The sequence below is a fragment of the Callospermophilus lateralis genome, chromosome 5, assembly GCF_048772815.1.
Source record: "Callospermophilus lateralis isolate mCalLat2 chromosome 5, mCalLat2.hap1, whole genome shotgun sequence".
Taxonomy (NCBI): domain Eukaryota; kingdom Metazoa; phylum Chordata; class Mammalia; order Rodentia; family Sciuridae; genus Callospermophilus; species Callospermophilus lateralis.
Genome location: NC_135309.1, coordinates 49,144,762 through 49,164,342, shown reverse-complemented (window position 1 = coordinate 49,164,342; position 19,581 = coordinate 49,144,762). Strand labels below are relative to the sequence as shown.

General features: G+C 36.0%; 1 protein-coding gene across 2 annotated transcripts in view; it reads right to left on the bottom strand.

Moving 5' to 3' along the window:
* The window catches only part of Lvrn (laeverin), a 74,658-nt gene that overhangs the window by 44,720 nt on the left and 10,357 nt on the right, over nt 1–19,581 (bottom strand). For both annotated transcript variants that reach the window (XM_076856665.1, XM_076856664.1), the window contains exons 2-4: nt 4,717–4,859; nt 3,390–3,529; nt 193–319 (exon numbers count right to left, since the gene is read on the bottom strand). In XM_076856665.1, the coding sequence (XP_076712780.1) occupies nt 193–319; nt 3,390–3,529; nt 4,717–4,859 (410 nt within the window). The remainder of the gene's footprint in view (nt 1–192; nt 320–3,389; nt 3,530–4,716; nt 4,860–19,581) is intronic.

The following is a 19,581-nucleotide window of genomic DNA, read 5'->3' as shown; positions in this document are numbered from 1 at the left end:
AGAAATTTTAAACCCAAAGTTTTTGAATCCCTGCTGGGGACATGGCACCACACAGAGAAAGAACAGATAGGCCTCTATGGTTTCAGATGATGCAAAACATAACAATGGAAGGTAAGTTCCCATGAGCACCTTGTGGCCTCAACTCAAGGACCCCATAACAAGAAAATTGCATTGGAAGAAAAGATGCCTCACCTGTTTTGGGAAGAGGATAACTGATATTAAATAAATCCTCCAGAAATGAGAAGATGGGACCTGTAATGTTCAAAGCAAAGTCTGCGTTTCCATTTGCAATGGCATCTTTCCGGGCCCAGATGTGTATCTAAATCAAAACAATTCAGCAGTGATTAGGAAAACCAATAGAGATTTGGAAAAGTGGCAGCCTGCTTGCTCCATCTTCCTATAGCTCTACAGCCAAATTCTTACCCTTTCAGAGGCTCCATGTTTAAAACACTTCAATGAATACTTGTGCTCAGAAAACCCCAGAAGACAGTTGACTGAGTTAAGAACCAAAAGTATGTAATGTTGACTTTTGACAGTAGTATGCATTATTCTGTAATTGAAAAACAACTCTTGGAATGGTCCATACCACCATCCCATAGAAAATGCAGATTCTACATAAAAGGACACTTTGAATCCATTATTCCCTTTTCAGGATATATTTCTAATGACCCAAAACATAATTGGGCTGTTAGTGGTGGTTATACCATATGGTATAAATGAGGGAAGTTCGAATTATACAAATTTAAAATGGTTCAGCAATTAAAATATTAATTGTCCCACCTTATTTTCAAAATTTAAAATATAATTAATACCCCTAATTTTAAAAAGTTCATTAAAATTTTAATAATTTTAGACCTATTAAAACAAGTGAATTATATTCTCTGCTTATTCTCTTGCAAAAGGACACTTCTACTTTAGATGGTAAAAAGGAAGCTCTGCTGTCTTTTGTCAGTTTTATGTAACCACACTGTTTTTTGAGCCCTTGGGAACTTCTATCTGTGAGTTTTCTGAGTAATATTCCACTATTTTAACATTCATTACTACTGTAATATGGAAGTATAAAATACTCTACAACTATAGCATCTAAACAATTTTAATAGGATAGTTTCATTAATGCTAAAGAAAATACATAAAATTAAGAAAGCCTGGAGCAAAAGTTAGAGGTGAGGATATTAAAATATATGTCCTGATGTGAATGCAATTAACTTAAGAAAGAGCTCTCTAAAAACACTGGAGGAAATGTCATGAAAAAACCCCAAAACCTGCACAATAGTTACAGGCTTATGTACTCCAAGAACACATTCACCTAATCATGCTTTTATTTCCACTGGAAAATTTGTCTTGAATTATGTGAATTTTGAATTACATGAAGGTTCAGGAATGCTCCTCTTGCACAAAATACAACCACCTGTTCTTGAGCCTCCAGCCTGGTTCCCTTCATTGCTTTCTGCCTCTTCTGAGCTGCAGAGGCCTCATTACAGTGGGAAAGATGACCCCAGGACTGGGCCCTGCCCTTGCACTACACCTACTCTCCCCCTTCTCAAGTTCTAACTTCTGAGGTGACAGGAAGCCTGCTCAACCAAAGGTGGAAATAATATTCATCTTTCGCCACAGTGGAGCTAATGTGTGTGTTTTAACCATAGCCTTCCGGAAAATAATAGCATTGACAATTCATGTTTACATATTAATTTTCAGTTTACAACACTCCTCCCATAAGTGACCATTCTTCCAGCCCAAAGTGAGGTGAACTATGGTATGTGTAGCCCCTGGAAATGCAGCAAGGAACACAAACTAGTAAGGATTATTTTGGAGATGCAGCTATGAAGTTCCTTCTAAATAATACCTGGCTCACCACTGTATTCTGGTGATCCTTACTGAACACAGCAGGTCTTGACATCTAAAAGAATAATATCTTTGAAAATGTATGTGTATGCCAAATTCCACTCAGAATTATTTCCATCCCTACTTATGAGTCTCCTATGTTTATCCTCATACTTCACATTCACATTAACTACATTCCCCATTCCACTAAATCTTTATCTCTTACTTAATGAGCAATGTTTAGATAGGCTGGACACTATTCCAAGCATACATTCTGGTATCCCTGTAGAGTATATGGTGAACTCTTCAACACTGTAGAGTTGAGCCATAGCCAAATGCAACATTCCACTGATAAACTCAACCCAAATTTCAGTTTTCTGGCTAAGAATATTACTTTATGAGGCATGCAATTCCATTTCCTCCTTGTTTCTATAGCAGATGGTATTCTTTATAGGGTGATCTTTCATGAAGTAACAGATTTTATTTCTTTCTAAGAATTGTTGGCTGAGCAGCACTGACCACAACAAGCAACCTGAGGTGTGGATTCCGAAGGACCACTGTGGGTCTCTCACTAGTTTGCAAGTCATGCCTGAGCAGATTTGTCAAGGTATGTCATGAAAATTTTTCAGATCTCCTAGTAATTATTCAGTAAGGGAAATCGACTGGGGTAAATAGCATAGGAAGATAACAAGCTTATGTTTGCATCCAAGACAGTATTACTAATTCATTAGGTTAGAAGGAATGTACAAGGAACAGCTTGACAGATTCTCCCCCCATGATGGCTTGGCTCACCTACAGTTCCTGATCTCTACCTGTCAATGGTATGAGCCTGGAAGATCTCAGGCTCCAGTGTGGCTCAGTCAACTGTAGGGCCTGATCTCTCTCAACCCCATGAAACTAATGCAAGTATAAAGAAATGGGCTGAAGGCTCTGGCCTTACTTACCTCCGCACTCTGATAGGAGGAGAACAGTATATAAAGTTATCACAATAATCTTAATATTTTCCTAAAAGTTTATGATGTACTGAGGGTATTATTGGATGGAAACCAGGTATTTCAGAACAGAGCACCCCACACATGCTTTGAGGAACATAGCAGCCCAGCTTCTAGGCAGGGATGACATTTTACCTGCATGTACCATCTCAGCCACAGCAGTTGCCCCTGGCTGGTGTCTATTTTGATTGGTTGGTGCCTGGGCCCCAATTGGTATTCAACACTTTGAGTATCACCAGTTTCAAGACTACATTAGCACTTGAGGCTAAGTACAATATATACTAAATCTGAGCTTTGAGGAAAGAGCATGGCTGCTCTCCCTGTTCTTTCCCATCCTCTGCAAAGGCAGAAACAAGAAGAGGGTGCTCAGAACTTGCCTTGAAGAGAGGCTTCCATGGAAACCCCTCCTCAGAGCAGTAGCAGGAAATATTATCTTTCATTTTGCAAAACCACACCAAAAGCATTAACAGGGCTTGGAAGAGACAATTGGATATATAAGCATAACACCCAGATATAGGCAGAGTAAGTGAATAATTGAAGTCAATTCCTTGTTCCTTCCTAATGAATCTTCCTTACCTCCTTGCCCCTTTCTGTTCTGCTGACATGGTCATAATCACATATGGCAAGTGCGACCAAGTAGGTTGGCATGTGGGGTGTGGTGTAAAAAGTGGTAACAGTCCATTTGCTTCCATTCACATCTTCTTTTTCAGACTGACCTAGAGAAATGTGTTTTAGTCCAAATCACTGTAAACATAGGCAATAAAATTTAACTCTAAAATAATTTGTCAAGTCAGTTTCCAGCCACTTACCAACAACTCCCCATGTTCTAGCATTTAGATTTCTCTACAATCCCTACATCATCAAAACTACATTAGATTATTGTAAACCACAATCACCCCAGACTCCAAACACAAGGTAATGACAAGGAGATAGAGAAGCTAATTACCCTGATGTAATCAGTACACATTGCATACGTATAGTGAATCATCACACTGTACCCACAAATATGTACAATTAATTAACAATAATTAATTTTCAAATAAATTAATTAAAAGTATATTAAGAGGAGACCTAAGGACAAAGTCTTGGGCCTAAGTCAGCAATTTGAGTTATATGGGGTTGTCTAAGGGTCAAGTTTATAAGGCCTGTAAATCTGATCCCCAATCTGCCTTTTCTCTCTTCTACTCACTTCTCTTTCCTACTCTGGCCCACTTCCCCCAGTGCTTAGTCTAGAGCTGCCTGGATACAATTCTACCATTCTCAGGTTTCAGCAAGGTAACCAGCAGAGGCAGTCTAGAGCTTATGGCTGAAATTGCAAACCCAAATGTTCATGAGAGCTAGGCATTTGATGTGACAGGGGCTGGTGTATGCCAACCATGAGTGCTGGAGACAATGACAGGTTAAGGAATGGAGGCTAACCTGCAGAAGGGAGACATTTCTCAGCTGTAACTGATGGCTATCAGTAAAAGTTGCAGGTCCAGTGTTGTTAGAGGTGCTGAATTCTTGAAGCAATAAAAATCTATATGTTTACATGAAATGTCTGGACTTTTAAAAGTTGGAACTAATTTAATCAAAAGAAAAATCACATGAAACAAATAAAATATACCTATGTATCAGAGTCAGACCAAGTCTACTAGCTGGTTATCACTCATGATCAATAGCTAAAACTCAAACTATTGGGTGGGTAGGCTGCCAATGTACAAGAACAGTTAACATCCCTGGATTCTAAAGCAAAAAGAATCAGGATTTATCATCTCCAAAATGTGGGGGCTGACACATACCTACATGATGGCTCTCCCCAGTTCGAACAGGCCACAACTACTATCACACTGCATAGAAAAACGATCATCATAAAAGCTATTGCAAGGTTTATGTTTCTGTATTGACAGGAAGTATTACTTACCTTGCTGTGGCATGTTGGAAAGGGCCACATATCTTGGATGATGAATAATTGTAATATTAAAAGTTGCCTTCAAAGCTGGTTCATCAAAACAAGGAAAAACACTCCTGGCAAATGTTGGTTCCATCTGAGATGCTAAGAGGGCCCTGAAATACATTTTGGAGAAAAATTCATTTATTTTTGTCTAAATTGATGGAAGGGGGGAAAAAAATAGCGAGAGATTGTGGTTTATAATTAAGTCTGGTGTGTGGGAAGGAGCCAGGTACTTTTTCTGCGTCTTCCTCACTGCCCTCCCATAACACTCTCTCCAGTTCTCACTGCACCTTAGAATTCCTGTAAGACCTAAAATAAAAAAAGAACTCTCTAATTTTCAACCACAAAATAATATTTTCCTCATTGCATCATAAACCTTTAAAACATTTTATAAACAAAATAGAAACAAACATAGCAAATACGCAATGCCTGTATTTTGAGGAACTGGCCTTCTTAAAACGAGGATTACTTCTTTGAGGATGGTATATTGCTTTCGGCCTTCATCAAGTTAGTTTGAAAAATGTCTACATTTCTTTTCTTTTTACCAAATGTTCTCTTTTCTTCCTGGTTGAAAATTTATGAAAGGTTTTGTTTTGGACACCCTTGGGGGTAAACAATATGGGTTCATGCCAACTGAACAAAACAACTTTTAGTTATATGTGGCTACCCACATATATTCATCAAATCTCTACTGCTGCTTATCCTTCTTCCATGGAAAAACACAAAACTCACATTATCTCATAGAGCACTGATAATTTATAGGGAAAATCTTGGGAACAAGGATCCCTAAACAAATAAGATGATGTCAGGATCACAACACTGTCTGAGTTGGACGAGAACAGGAATCTTAGCAAATAACTTCCTCCTCAAAATAAACCTGAAATTCTATTATCCCATTTGCCACTTGGTGACCTGGGACCCTGTCTTTAGATGACTGCTGTGAATGTTAAATTCTTTTGTCAATTAGGATCTTAAGCCTTACTATCTCTGATCCCTTTATTCTTGCTTCAGGCCCAATTCTTGGAAAAGGTGAATTCAACAAACATATATTGAAAGTGTGTGTCCCTCCATTCCTTACCCCAGGGAACCCTTCTTTTTCCCACAATAAGTTTTCTCTTCTAACAAAAAAATTCACACAGCTTTAGGAAGGACACATGGGGCACCCGGACACATTTGGAAACCTCTTATAGTCAGATAATTTGGTGTGTCTATAACTTCACTGGGACAAAACTATAATTTGTAACTAGCATTTTTTGCTATTTGCTTTTTCCTATTTTATTATACTCTATTGCATGGACTGGCAGGAAGCCTGTGAGCTCTAACATCACCCAATATAGCCATAAGACCCTGATCCCTCTCCTACTAACTGAGAAATCTTGAACAAGTCACATAAGGTTGCTGAGTCTCAGTTTGTCCATGTAAAAAATAATGATACTATTTTATTGCTGTTTGAGCTTTTATATTGTTAGGAACTAAATTTACCAATAAATCACCTTTGAATTATCCTATAGTTCTTTAAATCTAAGAAATCATTCTTGATTCAGATGAATCAGAGAAGAAATCAAAGAGCAGTATTTACAGGGTAGGGGTGGAGGGCTGGGAATCACTAATTACAAATGCATTAACCCCTAAGTCCCCAAGTTTTCATTTCTGTGACTACTTCAAAGAAATTGCACAGGTGTATTAAAATATATTGGAAATTCTAAATTAGAGCTTATATATATTATTACATTAACTGACATTAATATAGTTAACATTATTATATGTAATTATAATTATATTATTATTAATACTATAATGTAACTATGTGCATATTATATATTATATACTATATTTAAGTTTTAATAGGTGTTTCACTTCTGGAATGATGGGACAAAATGGTTTAAAGAGGTTGTAGGATTAGAGCTGACCACAAGCTGAATAATAATTGTTTTTCTCTCTGATAAAAATTACTAGAAGTTAGGGATTATGCATTTTTTTTGTATTTTTTACAATACTTTACAAAATCTGTTTCATAGCAATTGAATAAGCATTTGCTCAGTCTTGGAGCTATTATAAAATACAAAAAGCTTAATATTAACATATATAATATTGAAGTACTTTTGTAGAGTTATTTTAATATATATTTTTAGTTGTTGATGGATGTTTATTTTATTCATTTATTTATAAGCAGTGCTGAGAATTGAACTCAGTGCCCCACACATGCCAGGCAAGCACTTTTGCCACTGAGCCACAATCCCAGTCCTGTAGAGTTTTTTATACTGGCATTTGTTTATAGTTTTGTCTGCTGTTTTTAGGAGACATGGGATAATGTAAAGAATATTCATTCAACTGACAACTTAGTGGGAAAAAAATATCAAAAGGGAATTCAGCCTTATGAGTTTTTGCTTGGTATCTGCAATATAGACAAATTTGTGTAACTTTGAGAAATTGCTTAAAATCTCTAGAAATCCATTTCTTTAAAAGGCAGGTATGGGACTAGATGATCTTGAAGGTCAATTAGAATGCTAAAACTGTGATTCAAAGATGGATAAAGAGCCCATGAGGTGACCATGACTGAGTCATCTGAAGTTGGGGAAACCTCCCCTTGGGGGTTCACACATGATTTTGAGGAAGTCAATAGCACTATGAAATTACAGAGCACTTGTTCAGATGGTGATATATTAACATAAAAATTGTGGTACAGAGTGAAAAAGCACACCCAATTATATAAAACATGCTTATACATATGGAAAACCAACAGATGACTATTGTTTTTATAATAGAAACTGTAAAAAAATAAAGCTTGATGATAACCTCTCCACTGCTGTGACATCACAAAACTTAGGAATCTCAGAGAAGTTACAAGGTGAAGAGTAGGGAGAAAACAAGACTCTTCAAGGAAGTGGCAAACTTTTATGCTACAGGCTCAAATAGGACACCAGCTTGGAGAGTAACCATTTGAACAAATCAAACATCAAGCAAATGCCTTCCAATTCCATGATTCAGGTCTCCAGAGAGGTGAAATAGAAGAAACTCACTTGACTCTTATTCAACTAGTTCCTTCTTAGATTTACACAAACTGTCTTTTTGGTTTTCAATCTTAACTACAGAGATCAGGAACAATCAGCAGCATATAGGATCTCACTAAGTCACATCTGGTGTCCTAAGGGTGCTGTGTCTTCCCTCACCCCTCTGCTATGGAGTCAAGAAACCCTGTAAGGCTATTCAGACCTCAAAAAAAAATAGAACCATCCACCACTGTCTTCTCCCTTCAAATTTTACTGAAACATGTTATTATGGTGCACATTAAGTCTATGTTTAGAGTGGTCAACTGGTGAGGGAATTAATGTGGAAATATTTGCAGTGCCACTTTCCTGCCCTCTTGTCTTGCCGAAGAAACATGGACTTGCCACTCTCTGGTGCTGGAAGAGATCTCTGTGGTCAAGAGCCACATGATGCCCTTGGGGAATAAATCTACTACCTTATTAAAAAATATCTACTATATATACACAGTAAGGTATTTCATTCCAAATTATTGAACTCTGTATGCCTGCAGCTCTAGTTAATAAGTGCTAAACAGCAGAGCTGGTCAAAGATTAAGTAAAACTCTTTAAGAGTCATTTCCCCCACCCCTACTTAATTTTTTTTACACAATACACACTTAGAAATCAAAATGTTTAGTAGAGCCAGATGTTACACCCCTGGACTGTGGTTCAAGGATTGGCCCATAAATCATGTTTGTTTATTACTTGTGTAATAGGATCTGAAAACTGAAGTTTCCACCAGGCAACAAAATATAGTTGATTCAAAATTCCAAAGAAAGGTGCCAAACCATGCTTTGAAGATCTTCAAAGTAAATAATCTTTACTGGGGATCCTTTTGGGATTCTAAGCTAGATATAAAAGACACAGAAGGGTAAGAAATGATTACAAAAGAGACCAGGGAAGAGATCTTTTGGCTGGCAGTGGGTATTTTGCCAAGCTTTCCATGAAGTCAGGGAGTTAGGAAAAGGTCAATCCTCTAACCCTAGTCTAGTGGGAGAAGACCCTCAGAGAACAGTAAAAGTGTTTCTTAAGGATAAAAGACTTAAAGACTGGTGTCCAACTCACTATTGGGAAAGCTGAAATTGACACTGTGGCCAGAATCTAACAACTCCTACCAGGCAAAATGCAAAAGGCAAGAGACTGCTTCGGAAGCAAAAAATTTGGGACACGTGACAGTCCCAGGCAAGGGTTGTATGAGTGTTCCTTGAGAGCTGTAGGGTCTGAGACAAAGTAAGCCAGGATGAGGATTGTCTTGTCCTGTCCAGTAGAGCCACCTGCAAGAAGCTGAAGGACAGTGGAGATTCATTACTCGATGTTCAAGGACCGAGAGTCACAGTGACCATCAGAACACAGAAATAACTATCCCGCTGGATTAGGGGAATGATGGGAGAAAGTGAAACAGCAGGAAAACCATGAAGAGTCTAAGAAAGTGATATCTTAAAGGATAAAGACATTTGTTAGGCCACAAGAAGTACTTGCCCTATGTTTCACCTAGTTCTGTGGCCCCTGCCCTCTGCACCCTTGTGAGATTTAAGTGGCAGGGAGGACTAGAAACAGGAGGTGGAGAAATGGAGATCAACTACTCCTCACCTTCATAAATCTTCATAAAAGATTTGAATCATTGGTCACTGAATTTTCTTGTTTTTCCTACTGATTACATTTGTGGCTTCCATTCAGAGCCAACTGTGAAGTAGGGAGTGAGGATGCAGTGGGGTGAGAAGGAGAGATAACAGTAAATGAAATTCAAAGTTTTGAGTGTTACACAAGACTTGATTTTCTCCTTTTGGCCTCTGAATGTATTTGTGATTTAGTGACAATAGATCATTTGTCACCTAAGAATGAGCAGGAAATTATAGGTTACTGGAGTCATAGGAGTAGGAAAGATGATACCATAGACTAAACTGTAAAAGGACAGTGGGAAAAACAAACTTGTATTTTTATTGCATTATGAGGTATGCCATTTCAGTATGTTTGCAAAAGATGCAGGATTTAAATATTTGGTTAGCAAAATCATTTCCCAGAGAAAACTGTTTAGTCACAAGAAATCCAGGGGTTCACTGCCTACATAGGTAAGGAAATGACCTCTTCCCTCTATGACATCATCAACTTGATGTGCCTGGCACTTAACTTCACTGGCCTTGTTTTGAGACATCCACATTTTTTCCTAATATTGCTCAATTATCTATTTTGTGTGTCATACCCTAAGCACTGTACCAAGTTTCCTAGCATAAAAAGAAAATACAAGAAAGTCTTTTCAATTCTTTCTTCACTCTGTCTACATGTACAGAAAGAGATTGATTTTGATCATGCCACATTGCTTTTATTTTTTCCTCAAACCTAATCCTAATTTCCTGCAAATATTTCATACTTCTTTCTCTGGATCTTTCTATTTTCCTTTCTCTAAATATATCCCAACTACTACTGATCTTTTATCAAAGGAATGCCATGATAAAAAATGAAAGAAGTATTCCTAAGGATATAAGAGTAGGGATATAGATCCTCTCTAATTAAATTTAGAAAGTAGAAGAGAATTTGCAGAGTCCCACCATCTTAATTTATAGATTTGAACACTGATACACTGGAAATTTATGCAACTTAGACTACTAGTAAGTGGCAGGGATGGTACTAAAATCAGGGTCCAGGCTCCCAAGCCTGGGGTCCCCTTTAGGTCCCTGCCTAACTTCAAGTATATAATTTAATCTTACTAAAAATCTAACAAAGATATCATGAAGATGATTTAACATTAATCTTATAATTAATAGAATTTCCAAATTTAGACAGGATAAAACTTCTATTTTCCACCAGGAGGGAAAATCTGACTGAAATCAGCCTTATGCTGAAAAAAAAAAAAAACAACTAAAAACACTGACAAAATATAATAAACAATTGAATTTAGACATTAGAAAACAAGAAGCACAGAACTGTGATCCCCAGGAAAAGACAAGGTGAACTCCACAATCACCCTGTGTCTCTTCTGGGAAGCAATTTCTAAACTATAGCACAGGGAGGAGAAATGAAAGAAAATCCAAAGATTTCACTAAGTTGAGAAGACAGAGATTAGTGCTCAGGAAGACCTACACAGCTAAAATTTTCAGGGTAGAATAGAAGAGAGAAGCAGCTGTGTTGAGAAAGACTTCTGGAAATCTTCATAGAATTCCCCTGGATTTCCTTGTTTTTGCCTCTGACTTTGTGACTGCAGATCATCACCCAAGAATGAGCAGAAAATTATGGGTTGCTGGAGTCTTCATGTAGAAATAGGAAAGATAATCCCATAGACTAAACTGTGAAAGGACAGTGGGAAAACCGAGATTGTATTTTTACTACATTAGGAGGTATGCCTTAATCTGCATTTCATAAGGTCAGACAAAGGAAGAACATTGGGGAAGGAATACCAGGGAAGGTAAACTGAACAATTCCTAGAGCTCACATAGTACTAGGAGTTGTTTGAATTCCAACAAGCTAGAGCATAGAAATCCCTAGAATAGGTGGTTTGTGCAGAAAAAGTAAGAAAGGTAATGCCTAGTACTGAGCTAAAGAGGCACTAAAGTAGAGGTCATGGCAGAGTTGCTCTCAAGTTAAAAACAAGGCTCAAGAGGATCAACAAGTAACTTACATACTTATCTTACAGATCAATATTCTTCAAAGCGATATAACAAAAATCCAGTGCTCAATAACATAAAAATTTAAATGTTGGGAGCTCAGTACAAACAATGAGAAAATGCTCAAATATTTGGAAGTAAAATAACAATGTTCTAAGTAACACATGAAGCCAAGAAGAAATCAAAATGGAACTTAGAAAATATTTTGCACTGAATGAATTTGTGACAAGTTGCTAAAGAAATACCAGAAAATTTATAACACTAATGGTCTATATTAGAAAAGGAGAATATTAAATTAATGTTCTTGTGTCAAACTGAAGAATATAAAAAGAGTAAAGGAAATGAAGTCCATAATATGGGGAAGAAAGGAAATAATAAAGATCAAGGCATAGATAATTGCAATTAAAGAAATAATAGAGAAAATCAATAAAACAAAAACCTGGTTACATAAGGCTAATAAAATAGATAAATCTCTAAGAAGACTTATCAAACTTATTGAATATTAAAAATAGAAGGAAACTTGAAAAGTTCCACCCTCTTAATTTAAAGCTGAGGGCCAAGACCCCCTCTCTCTTCACTCCAGTTCTTGTGATCATACCAGAATGATTTCAGACATGTCTCTCAGAGTAGCAGACATGAATTTATTAGAAGGGATATGAAAAGGGAATAAGGAACACTGTCAAGGGAAAAGTGGGATCCTCTCTGAGAGAAGGAACTAATCCTCTCCTGCCTTCCAGTTTTATTGGGGATCCCAGGGAGGTTTCCAGAGAGTCCCATCCAGGTTTGCCTCTAGACTTTTGACTGACAGGAGGATTGCATGAGACTTTCAGTCCCCACTTCTACGACAACTTTAGGTAACTTTGACTCATTCAGTTCTAATTGAAACCTGTTCTTACAGATTTTATGGTTAGGGGGAATTATCCTTATCTCCCTGAGTTCTGGGATCTGGTCTGTGTAAGAGTCACAGAAGTCCCCTCACCCCATTCAGAGTAGTTTATATTCATCTTATTGGCATTTGGGGTCTCCACTTTTCTTGCAGATAACAATTTGTTTGCTAAGGAACGTAACATATCCTGTGGACTTAAGCCAGGCAGGGCTGTAAGTAAATTTCTTTTTAGAAAAAGAAAGCATGTGGGGTCAGCAAAGTGGGCCCAGTTTATGGAATTAATCCCTAACTTCATTTTCCCACTACTTTTATCTGTTTGTTCCCTATCATTCCCCTGTCAATGACTTTGGGTCCCTAAATTCTCTTAGGATATTTGGGCATTGATTTGACCCAGATGCTTCCATATGAGAGAGGGTGAAGTTAGGTGAAATGACGTGAAGTCCTTGTTCTCTATCAGGTACAGGCATAGACAGTTAAGGGAATTTAGCAACAAGGCAATCCAGAGATCCATGGTGGCAATTGGTGGGTGACTGAACAAAGCAAATACAGGACAGGAATTATGCTAGGACAACAATAAACAGGACAGCAAAACATCATTTTCTGTAAACAGCACAGAAGCAATTAGTATTATCAGTCAGTCTCTTTAGACAGCAATTCATTAAAGTTTAAGGTAGAGTCCAACATGCTACGGATTAGTGAGTGGAGACCACTTAAGTCTTTAGAAAAATAAGCAAAGTTGCTATAAATACACAATGTTCAGTTTTTATAATGGCACAGGTGTCCCCTTGAGCTATATTTAATATATCTAATGCCACCTGATTTCTGTAAAATAGCTTTTTATTAGCATTACCTCTTCATTAGTAGAGGGATCCTTTTAACTGTGTTCTTTAGATCTGGAGATAAATATTAGAGAGTAAAAGGAAGAAAAAGAGGACTCTTTAACTTGGGGTTAAAAAGTCTTATGATCATTGGCTTTCAGATTCTACAAGTATGAGGCCTTCATCAAGAATCTTTCAATTGCCAGTGGGCAAGATTTTTTCCCCAAAAATGCCAACGGTGAAAGCCTCAATTCTTATCCTTAAGGGCTGTAGCATCTAAATTCTAATCAAGAGACCTTTTGGTCCTCACTAGAGCGTGCTCTAGCCAAAGAACCATGAATTGTCTCAAGACTTTCCCTCAGTCACCAAGAACCTGAGGCATATAATAGAGGTAGTTTAGATAAGGTATGTAAAACCAGGCCTAACACCAAATGTTACAGGGCACAGGCCTGTCACAGAACTGAAGCAGGCTTTCATAGGCTTTCCTCTTCACCCAGATTCTTATAATCATGCTAGAAAGATTTCAGACATGTCTCTCAGAGAAACAGAAGGGACAGGAAAAGGAAAAAGAGGGACACTATCAAGGAAATAGTGGGTCCTCTCAGAGAGAAAGACAATACACCCCTCCTGCCCTCCAGTTTTACTGGGGAGTCCCAGGGCTTTGCAGATAATCCTACCCAGGTTCATGTCTTGACTTTTTACGGACAGCAAGGTGACAACAGACTTTTTTTTTTTTTTTTTTTTTTTTAGAATCAAGAAAGGAGTTTATTTGAGTAACCCAACTTATCTCCTTTTTTAAAAATTCTTTTTTCTTAATTAACTTTTATTTATATATGACAGTGGAATGCATCATCACTAGCAATTAGAGAAATGCAAATCAAAATACTCTAATATTTCATCTTACTCCTGTCAAAATGGCAGCTCTTATGAAGACAAACAATAATAAGTGTTGGTGAGGATATGGGGGAAAAGGTACACTCGTACACTTCTGATGGGACTGCAAATTGATGCAGCCAATATGGAAAGCAGTATGGAGATTTCTTGGAAAAATGGGAATGGAACCATCATTTGACCCAGCTATCCCTCTCCTTAGTCTATACCCAAAGGACTTAAAAGCAGCATACTACAGGGACATCGCCACATCAATGTTTGTAGCAGCACAATTCACAATAGCTAAACTCTGGAGCCAAAACCTAGATGCCTTTCAATAGATGAATGGATAAAAAAAAAAGTGGCATATATACACAATGGAATAGTATTCAGAAATAAAAGAGAACAAAATCATGGTATTTGCAGGTAAATGGATGGAATTAGAGAAGATAATGTTAAGTGAAGTTAGCTGATCCCAAAAACCCAAATGCTGAATGTTATCTCTGATATAAGGAGGCTGATTCATGGTGGGATAGGGAGAGGGAGCATGGGAGGAATAGATGAACTCTAAATAGGCCAGAGGGGTGGGAGGGGAAGGAAGGGGTCATGGGGTTAGAAATGATGGTGGAATGTGATGGACAACAGACTTTTAAGTCCCCATCCCAACTTTAATTCACTTTGGCCCATGATGATCAGTTTTAATTGAAACTTGTTCTTATCAAGTTTATGGTTAGGGTGAATTATCATTATCTGCCTGCATTCTGGGATCTGGTCTTTGTAAGGGTCACAAAAGTGCCCTTAGCTTACTAAGGGTAACTTGTAGGATTTGGTTTGTTTTGATTTTTATGGACACAATACCTTTATTTTATTTCTTTTTATGTGATGCTGAGGGTCGAACCCAGTGCCTCACACATGCTATACCATTGAACCACAATCTCAGCCCCTAACTTGTGCTCTTTCTCATCAGCATTTTGGTTCTGCATTTCATTTGCAGTGAACAGATTGTTTGCTGAGGATTGTAACAAACATATTCTGTTGATCTAAGCCAGGCATGACTGCTAGTAAGTTACATTAAAAAAAAAAAAAAGAAAAAGGGAAAGCATTTGAGGTCAGTGCAGTAGACCCCATTTACAGAATTATTCCCTTAACCTCATTTTCCCGTCACTCACATTTTTTCTGTTCCCTATTAGTACCACACAAGGGCTCCAGCTCCCAGAGACAGAAGATATAAATTACCAGTATCAGGAATGAAAGAAGTAATGTGGTTCTGAATTTAAAATAATAAAAAGAAAACATTTTGACAACTTTGTTTAAATGAATAAGTCCTTTGAAAGGTACAAACTATTAAACCTCACTCATGAAGAAATCGTCTAAATAGCCCTATATCTATTGAGTAAATTTAAGTTGCAGTTAAGAAACATTTCACAAAGAATTCACAGGCCCACATGGCTTCACAGGTGAGATTCATCCAGGCGTTTAAGAAAAAGGTAATAAAAATTACATAAATTCTTTCTGAAAATTGAAGAAGAGGGAATACTTCTGAATTCATTCTTTAAAGTCAATGTTACTTTGTTATCAAACCCAAAGACATTGCAAGGAAACAAAAAGTCCGGATCTCTCATGAACACAGATGCAAAAATTCTAAACAAAATTTTAGCATACAAATCTAATAATATATAAAAAGGCTAATGTATGAAGACCAAGTGGATTTATTACAAAAAATGCAACTTTTAAAAAAAAATCAATGTAATGCTAACTTAACAAACTAAAGAAAAATCATAAGATCATCTTAATATGCAGAAAAAAAATTGACAGAAACTGACATCCATTCCCAATAAAACTCAGAAAATTAAAAATTCAGAAAGCGCTTCCTCAATCTATTCAAAGATATCTACAAATAAAATAAAATAAAATAAAACCCACATAAAGAATTAATGATGCAAGACTAAATGCTTTTGCAATAAAATAAGGGAGATGCTTGGATATCTTCACTTATTTTTTTTCTATTAAATATTGTACCAAAGGCACTATCCATTAAAATAAGACAAAAGCCACATAAACTACAAAAGAAATAAATCATCTTTACTTGGAAATAGTGTGATAACCGATGTAGAAAATATAATAGAAAATTACATTCTTTTCACAAAAAAGAAAAATGCTGCAAAAACTAGCAAGGAAGTTTGATAAGTTTATATCATACAAGATTGAACCACAAAAAAAAAACTAGCAATAAACAATGAGAAATTCAAAATCGTTTTTTATTTGCAGAGAAACAAGAAGTTCCTTTATTTCCTGTTAATTCCTTAAAAGAAAGCACAAATAGAGTGTTCTGAGTCATGAGTAATTATCGTTTTAATCAACATTGCTGTGCAGTGGACCTAATAGAAGAAAAAGTAGGCCCAAATATTCACCACATCGACTTAGGAACTGACTTCCTTAATAAGACTCCTAAAGTGCAAGAAGTAAAATAAAGAATAAACAAATGAGATGGAGTCAAACTAAAAAGCTTCTTCTCAGCAAACGAAACAATGATGTGAAAAGAGAGCCTACAGAATGCACCTCAGATAGAGCACTAATCTCCAGGATATATAAAGAACTCAAAAACCTTAACACACACACACTAAAAATAAATAAATAAATAAATAAATAAATAAATAAATAAAGTGGGCTAAGGAACTGAACAGACACTTCACAGAAGAAAAATACAATTGATCAACAAATATGAAGAAATGTTCAAAATCTCTGGTAATTAGGGAAATGCAAATCAATACTACTCTTAAGATTTCATCTCACTCCAGTCAGCATAGCAATTATCAAGAATACAAGCAATAATAAGTGTTGGTAAGGATGTGGGGGAAAAGGAACACTTATTCATTGCTGGTGGGACTGCAAACTGGTGCAACTGCGATGGAAAGCAGTATGGAGATTCTTCAGAAAACTTGGAATGGAACCACCTTTGACCCAGTTATCCCACTCCTTAATTTTTTAATTATCTCCACATGTTTATATATATTCAATGCAATCTCACTTGAAATTTCAGCAGTCTTTCTCATTTCTTTTCTTTTTTAGAAATTAATAAGATAATTCTGAAATTTATATGGAAACCAAAGGACCTAGAGTACCCAAAATAACTTTAAAAGAACAAAATTGGGAAATGAATATTATCTGATTTCAAGAATATTTTAAAAGCTAATAATCTATACAGCATAGAACAGGAGTAAATATATGCAAATAAGTCAATGAAATAGAATAAGAATTGAAAAATACACCCATATACATATGGACAACTGACCTTTTTTTTTTAACATAGATGCAAAAACAATCAATGGAGAAAGAGCAAGCTTTTAACAGTTTGGTGTGACAGTTCAACTTTCAAATGCCAAAAAAAAAAAAAAAAAAGAGAGAGAGAGAGAAAGAGAGAGAGAACTTCAATTCATACCTTCTATCATATATATAAAAAAACTTTAAATGAATCATAGTTATAGCTATGAAACCTAAAACTTCCAGAAGAAGGTATAGAAGGAAATCTTTATGATGTTGAGATGTTTTCTCAGATGTAATAAAACTCAGAAAACTTCAATTCATATTCAAATGTTTTCTCAGATGTAACACTAAAAGCCTGATACATCAAATGACTAAAATGGAATAGTCTGTCAATATTAAGTGTTGGCAAAGATGTGGAGTAACTAGAATTTTCCCACACTGTTCATGGAAATTTTAAATGGTCAAATAAATGCTTTAGAAAACATAGTTTTGAAAAACTTAGACATTCACCTAAATTCACCTAGACCAGAAATTCTACTGAGTAAAAGAAGTCAGATGAGAAAAACTATATGATTCCATTCATTTAAAACATCAGGAAGTGTGAATTAATCTACAGTTAAAGGAAACAGGTGCATGGTTGCCTAAAGTGGAGAAAGGAGAGATTATAAAGAACACAAGAAACTTTGGAGGCGATAGACATTCCCATTATGTTGATTGTGGTATAGTTTTTACTACCACATTTGCAGATATATGCTAAAACTTCTCTAGTTGTATTGTTTCAATACATACAATGTACTGTATGTCAATTATACTTCAATACAAATGTTCAAAAATCACTAGAAAAAGAAAGCAGTAAGAAAATGTCCATGAGGGCTGAGATTGTGGCTCAGCAGTAGAGCAGTTGCCTAGCACGGGTGGGACAGGGGTTCCATCCTCAGCACCACATAAAAATAAAGGCATTGTGTTGTGTCCATCTACACCAAGAAATAAATATTTTTAAAAAATGTCCATGATTATCTGGAGAAAATGAAGTCAATATAAATGACATAAAAAACAACTGAGATACTAAAATTAGCAGACAAAAACATTTAAATAATAATTACAAATAAATCCAATATGCCCAAGGATATAAAGCAAAATACTAATGTATTAAGGAACAAAATGAATTACATAAAAATGTAGAAATTTAATGACAAAAAAATGCAATGTCATGCATGATAATTTCACTGGATGGGACTAAAAGCAGATTGAAAAAAAATTGAATGCAGAGCAATTGAAACTACCCAAAATCAAATACACAGAGGAAAAGTATTTTTAAAAGTGAAAAAGACCTCAGTGATATGCTAGGGAATGATGAAGCAGAAGAATGGGTAATTGGAATCCCAGGACAATAGGTAAAAAATAGGAGACAGAAGAAAATGTTAAAATAATGTCTGAAAGTTTTATAAGCACTCTACATTCACAAATATAAGACACTCAATGAACCCTGAACAGGATAAACCAATGATAACCACATTGAGGCAAATCAATTTCTTGAAACAAGTGATAAAGAAAAAGCTTAAAAACAGATACAGAAAAGGCAAATCATATATAAAAGAATAAAAATTAAAGTCACAGACATCTCTGCAAAAATTATACAAGCCAGATGATGAAATAACATCTTTGAATTGCTGAAATTAAAAACAACAGTAAAAACAAATCTGCCAACCTATAATTCTATATCCAGCAGAAAGTTCTTTCAAAAATGAAGGAAAAATAACTTCCTAGATAACAAAAGCTGAGAGAATTTATCACTGTTAGACCTGAATATGAAGAAATATTAAAGTTCTTCATGTGAGAGCAAAACAGATTGGAAACTTAGATGTGCACAAAGAAATGAAGAGCACTAGAGATGAAAGTAAACAAAGAAAAATTTTCATTTGTTAAATTTTTATTCAAAAGTCATCAATAATGCCCATTGCAGGACAAACACCTCGGCTAAGGTGTCCCAGTGTTCAGGAAGTTCAAGTAGGATGATCACAGTTTCAAGGCTGATCTCAGCAATCTTAAGGAGACCCTGTCTCAAAAAAAGAAAAAAAAGAAAAGGAAGAAAGGGAGGGAGGAGGAAAAGAAGGAAGAGGTAGTTTAGGGATTGTATATATACATATATATGGCAATATATAATCTATGTAGTGTAAAATGTTTAGCAACTATAGCACAAAGGATAATAGAACCTGGAAGGAAATGGTTCTGAGATTCATAGATTATTTATGAAGTGGTAGATAACATTTGACTCTTGTCTATAGTAAGTTGGGGATGCATATTATAAACACTAGAGGAATCCTCCCATGCACACATCCCCCCTCCCCAAATAGAACATATTAGCCAAGAAT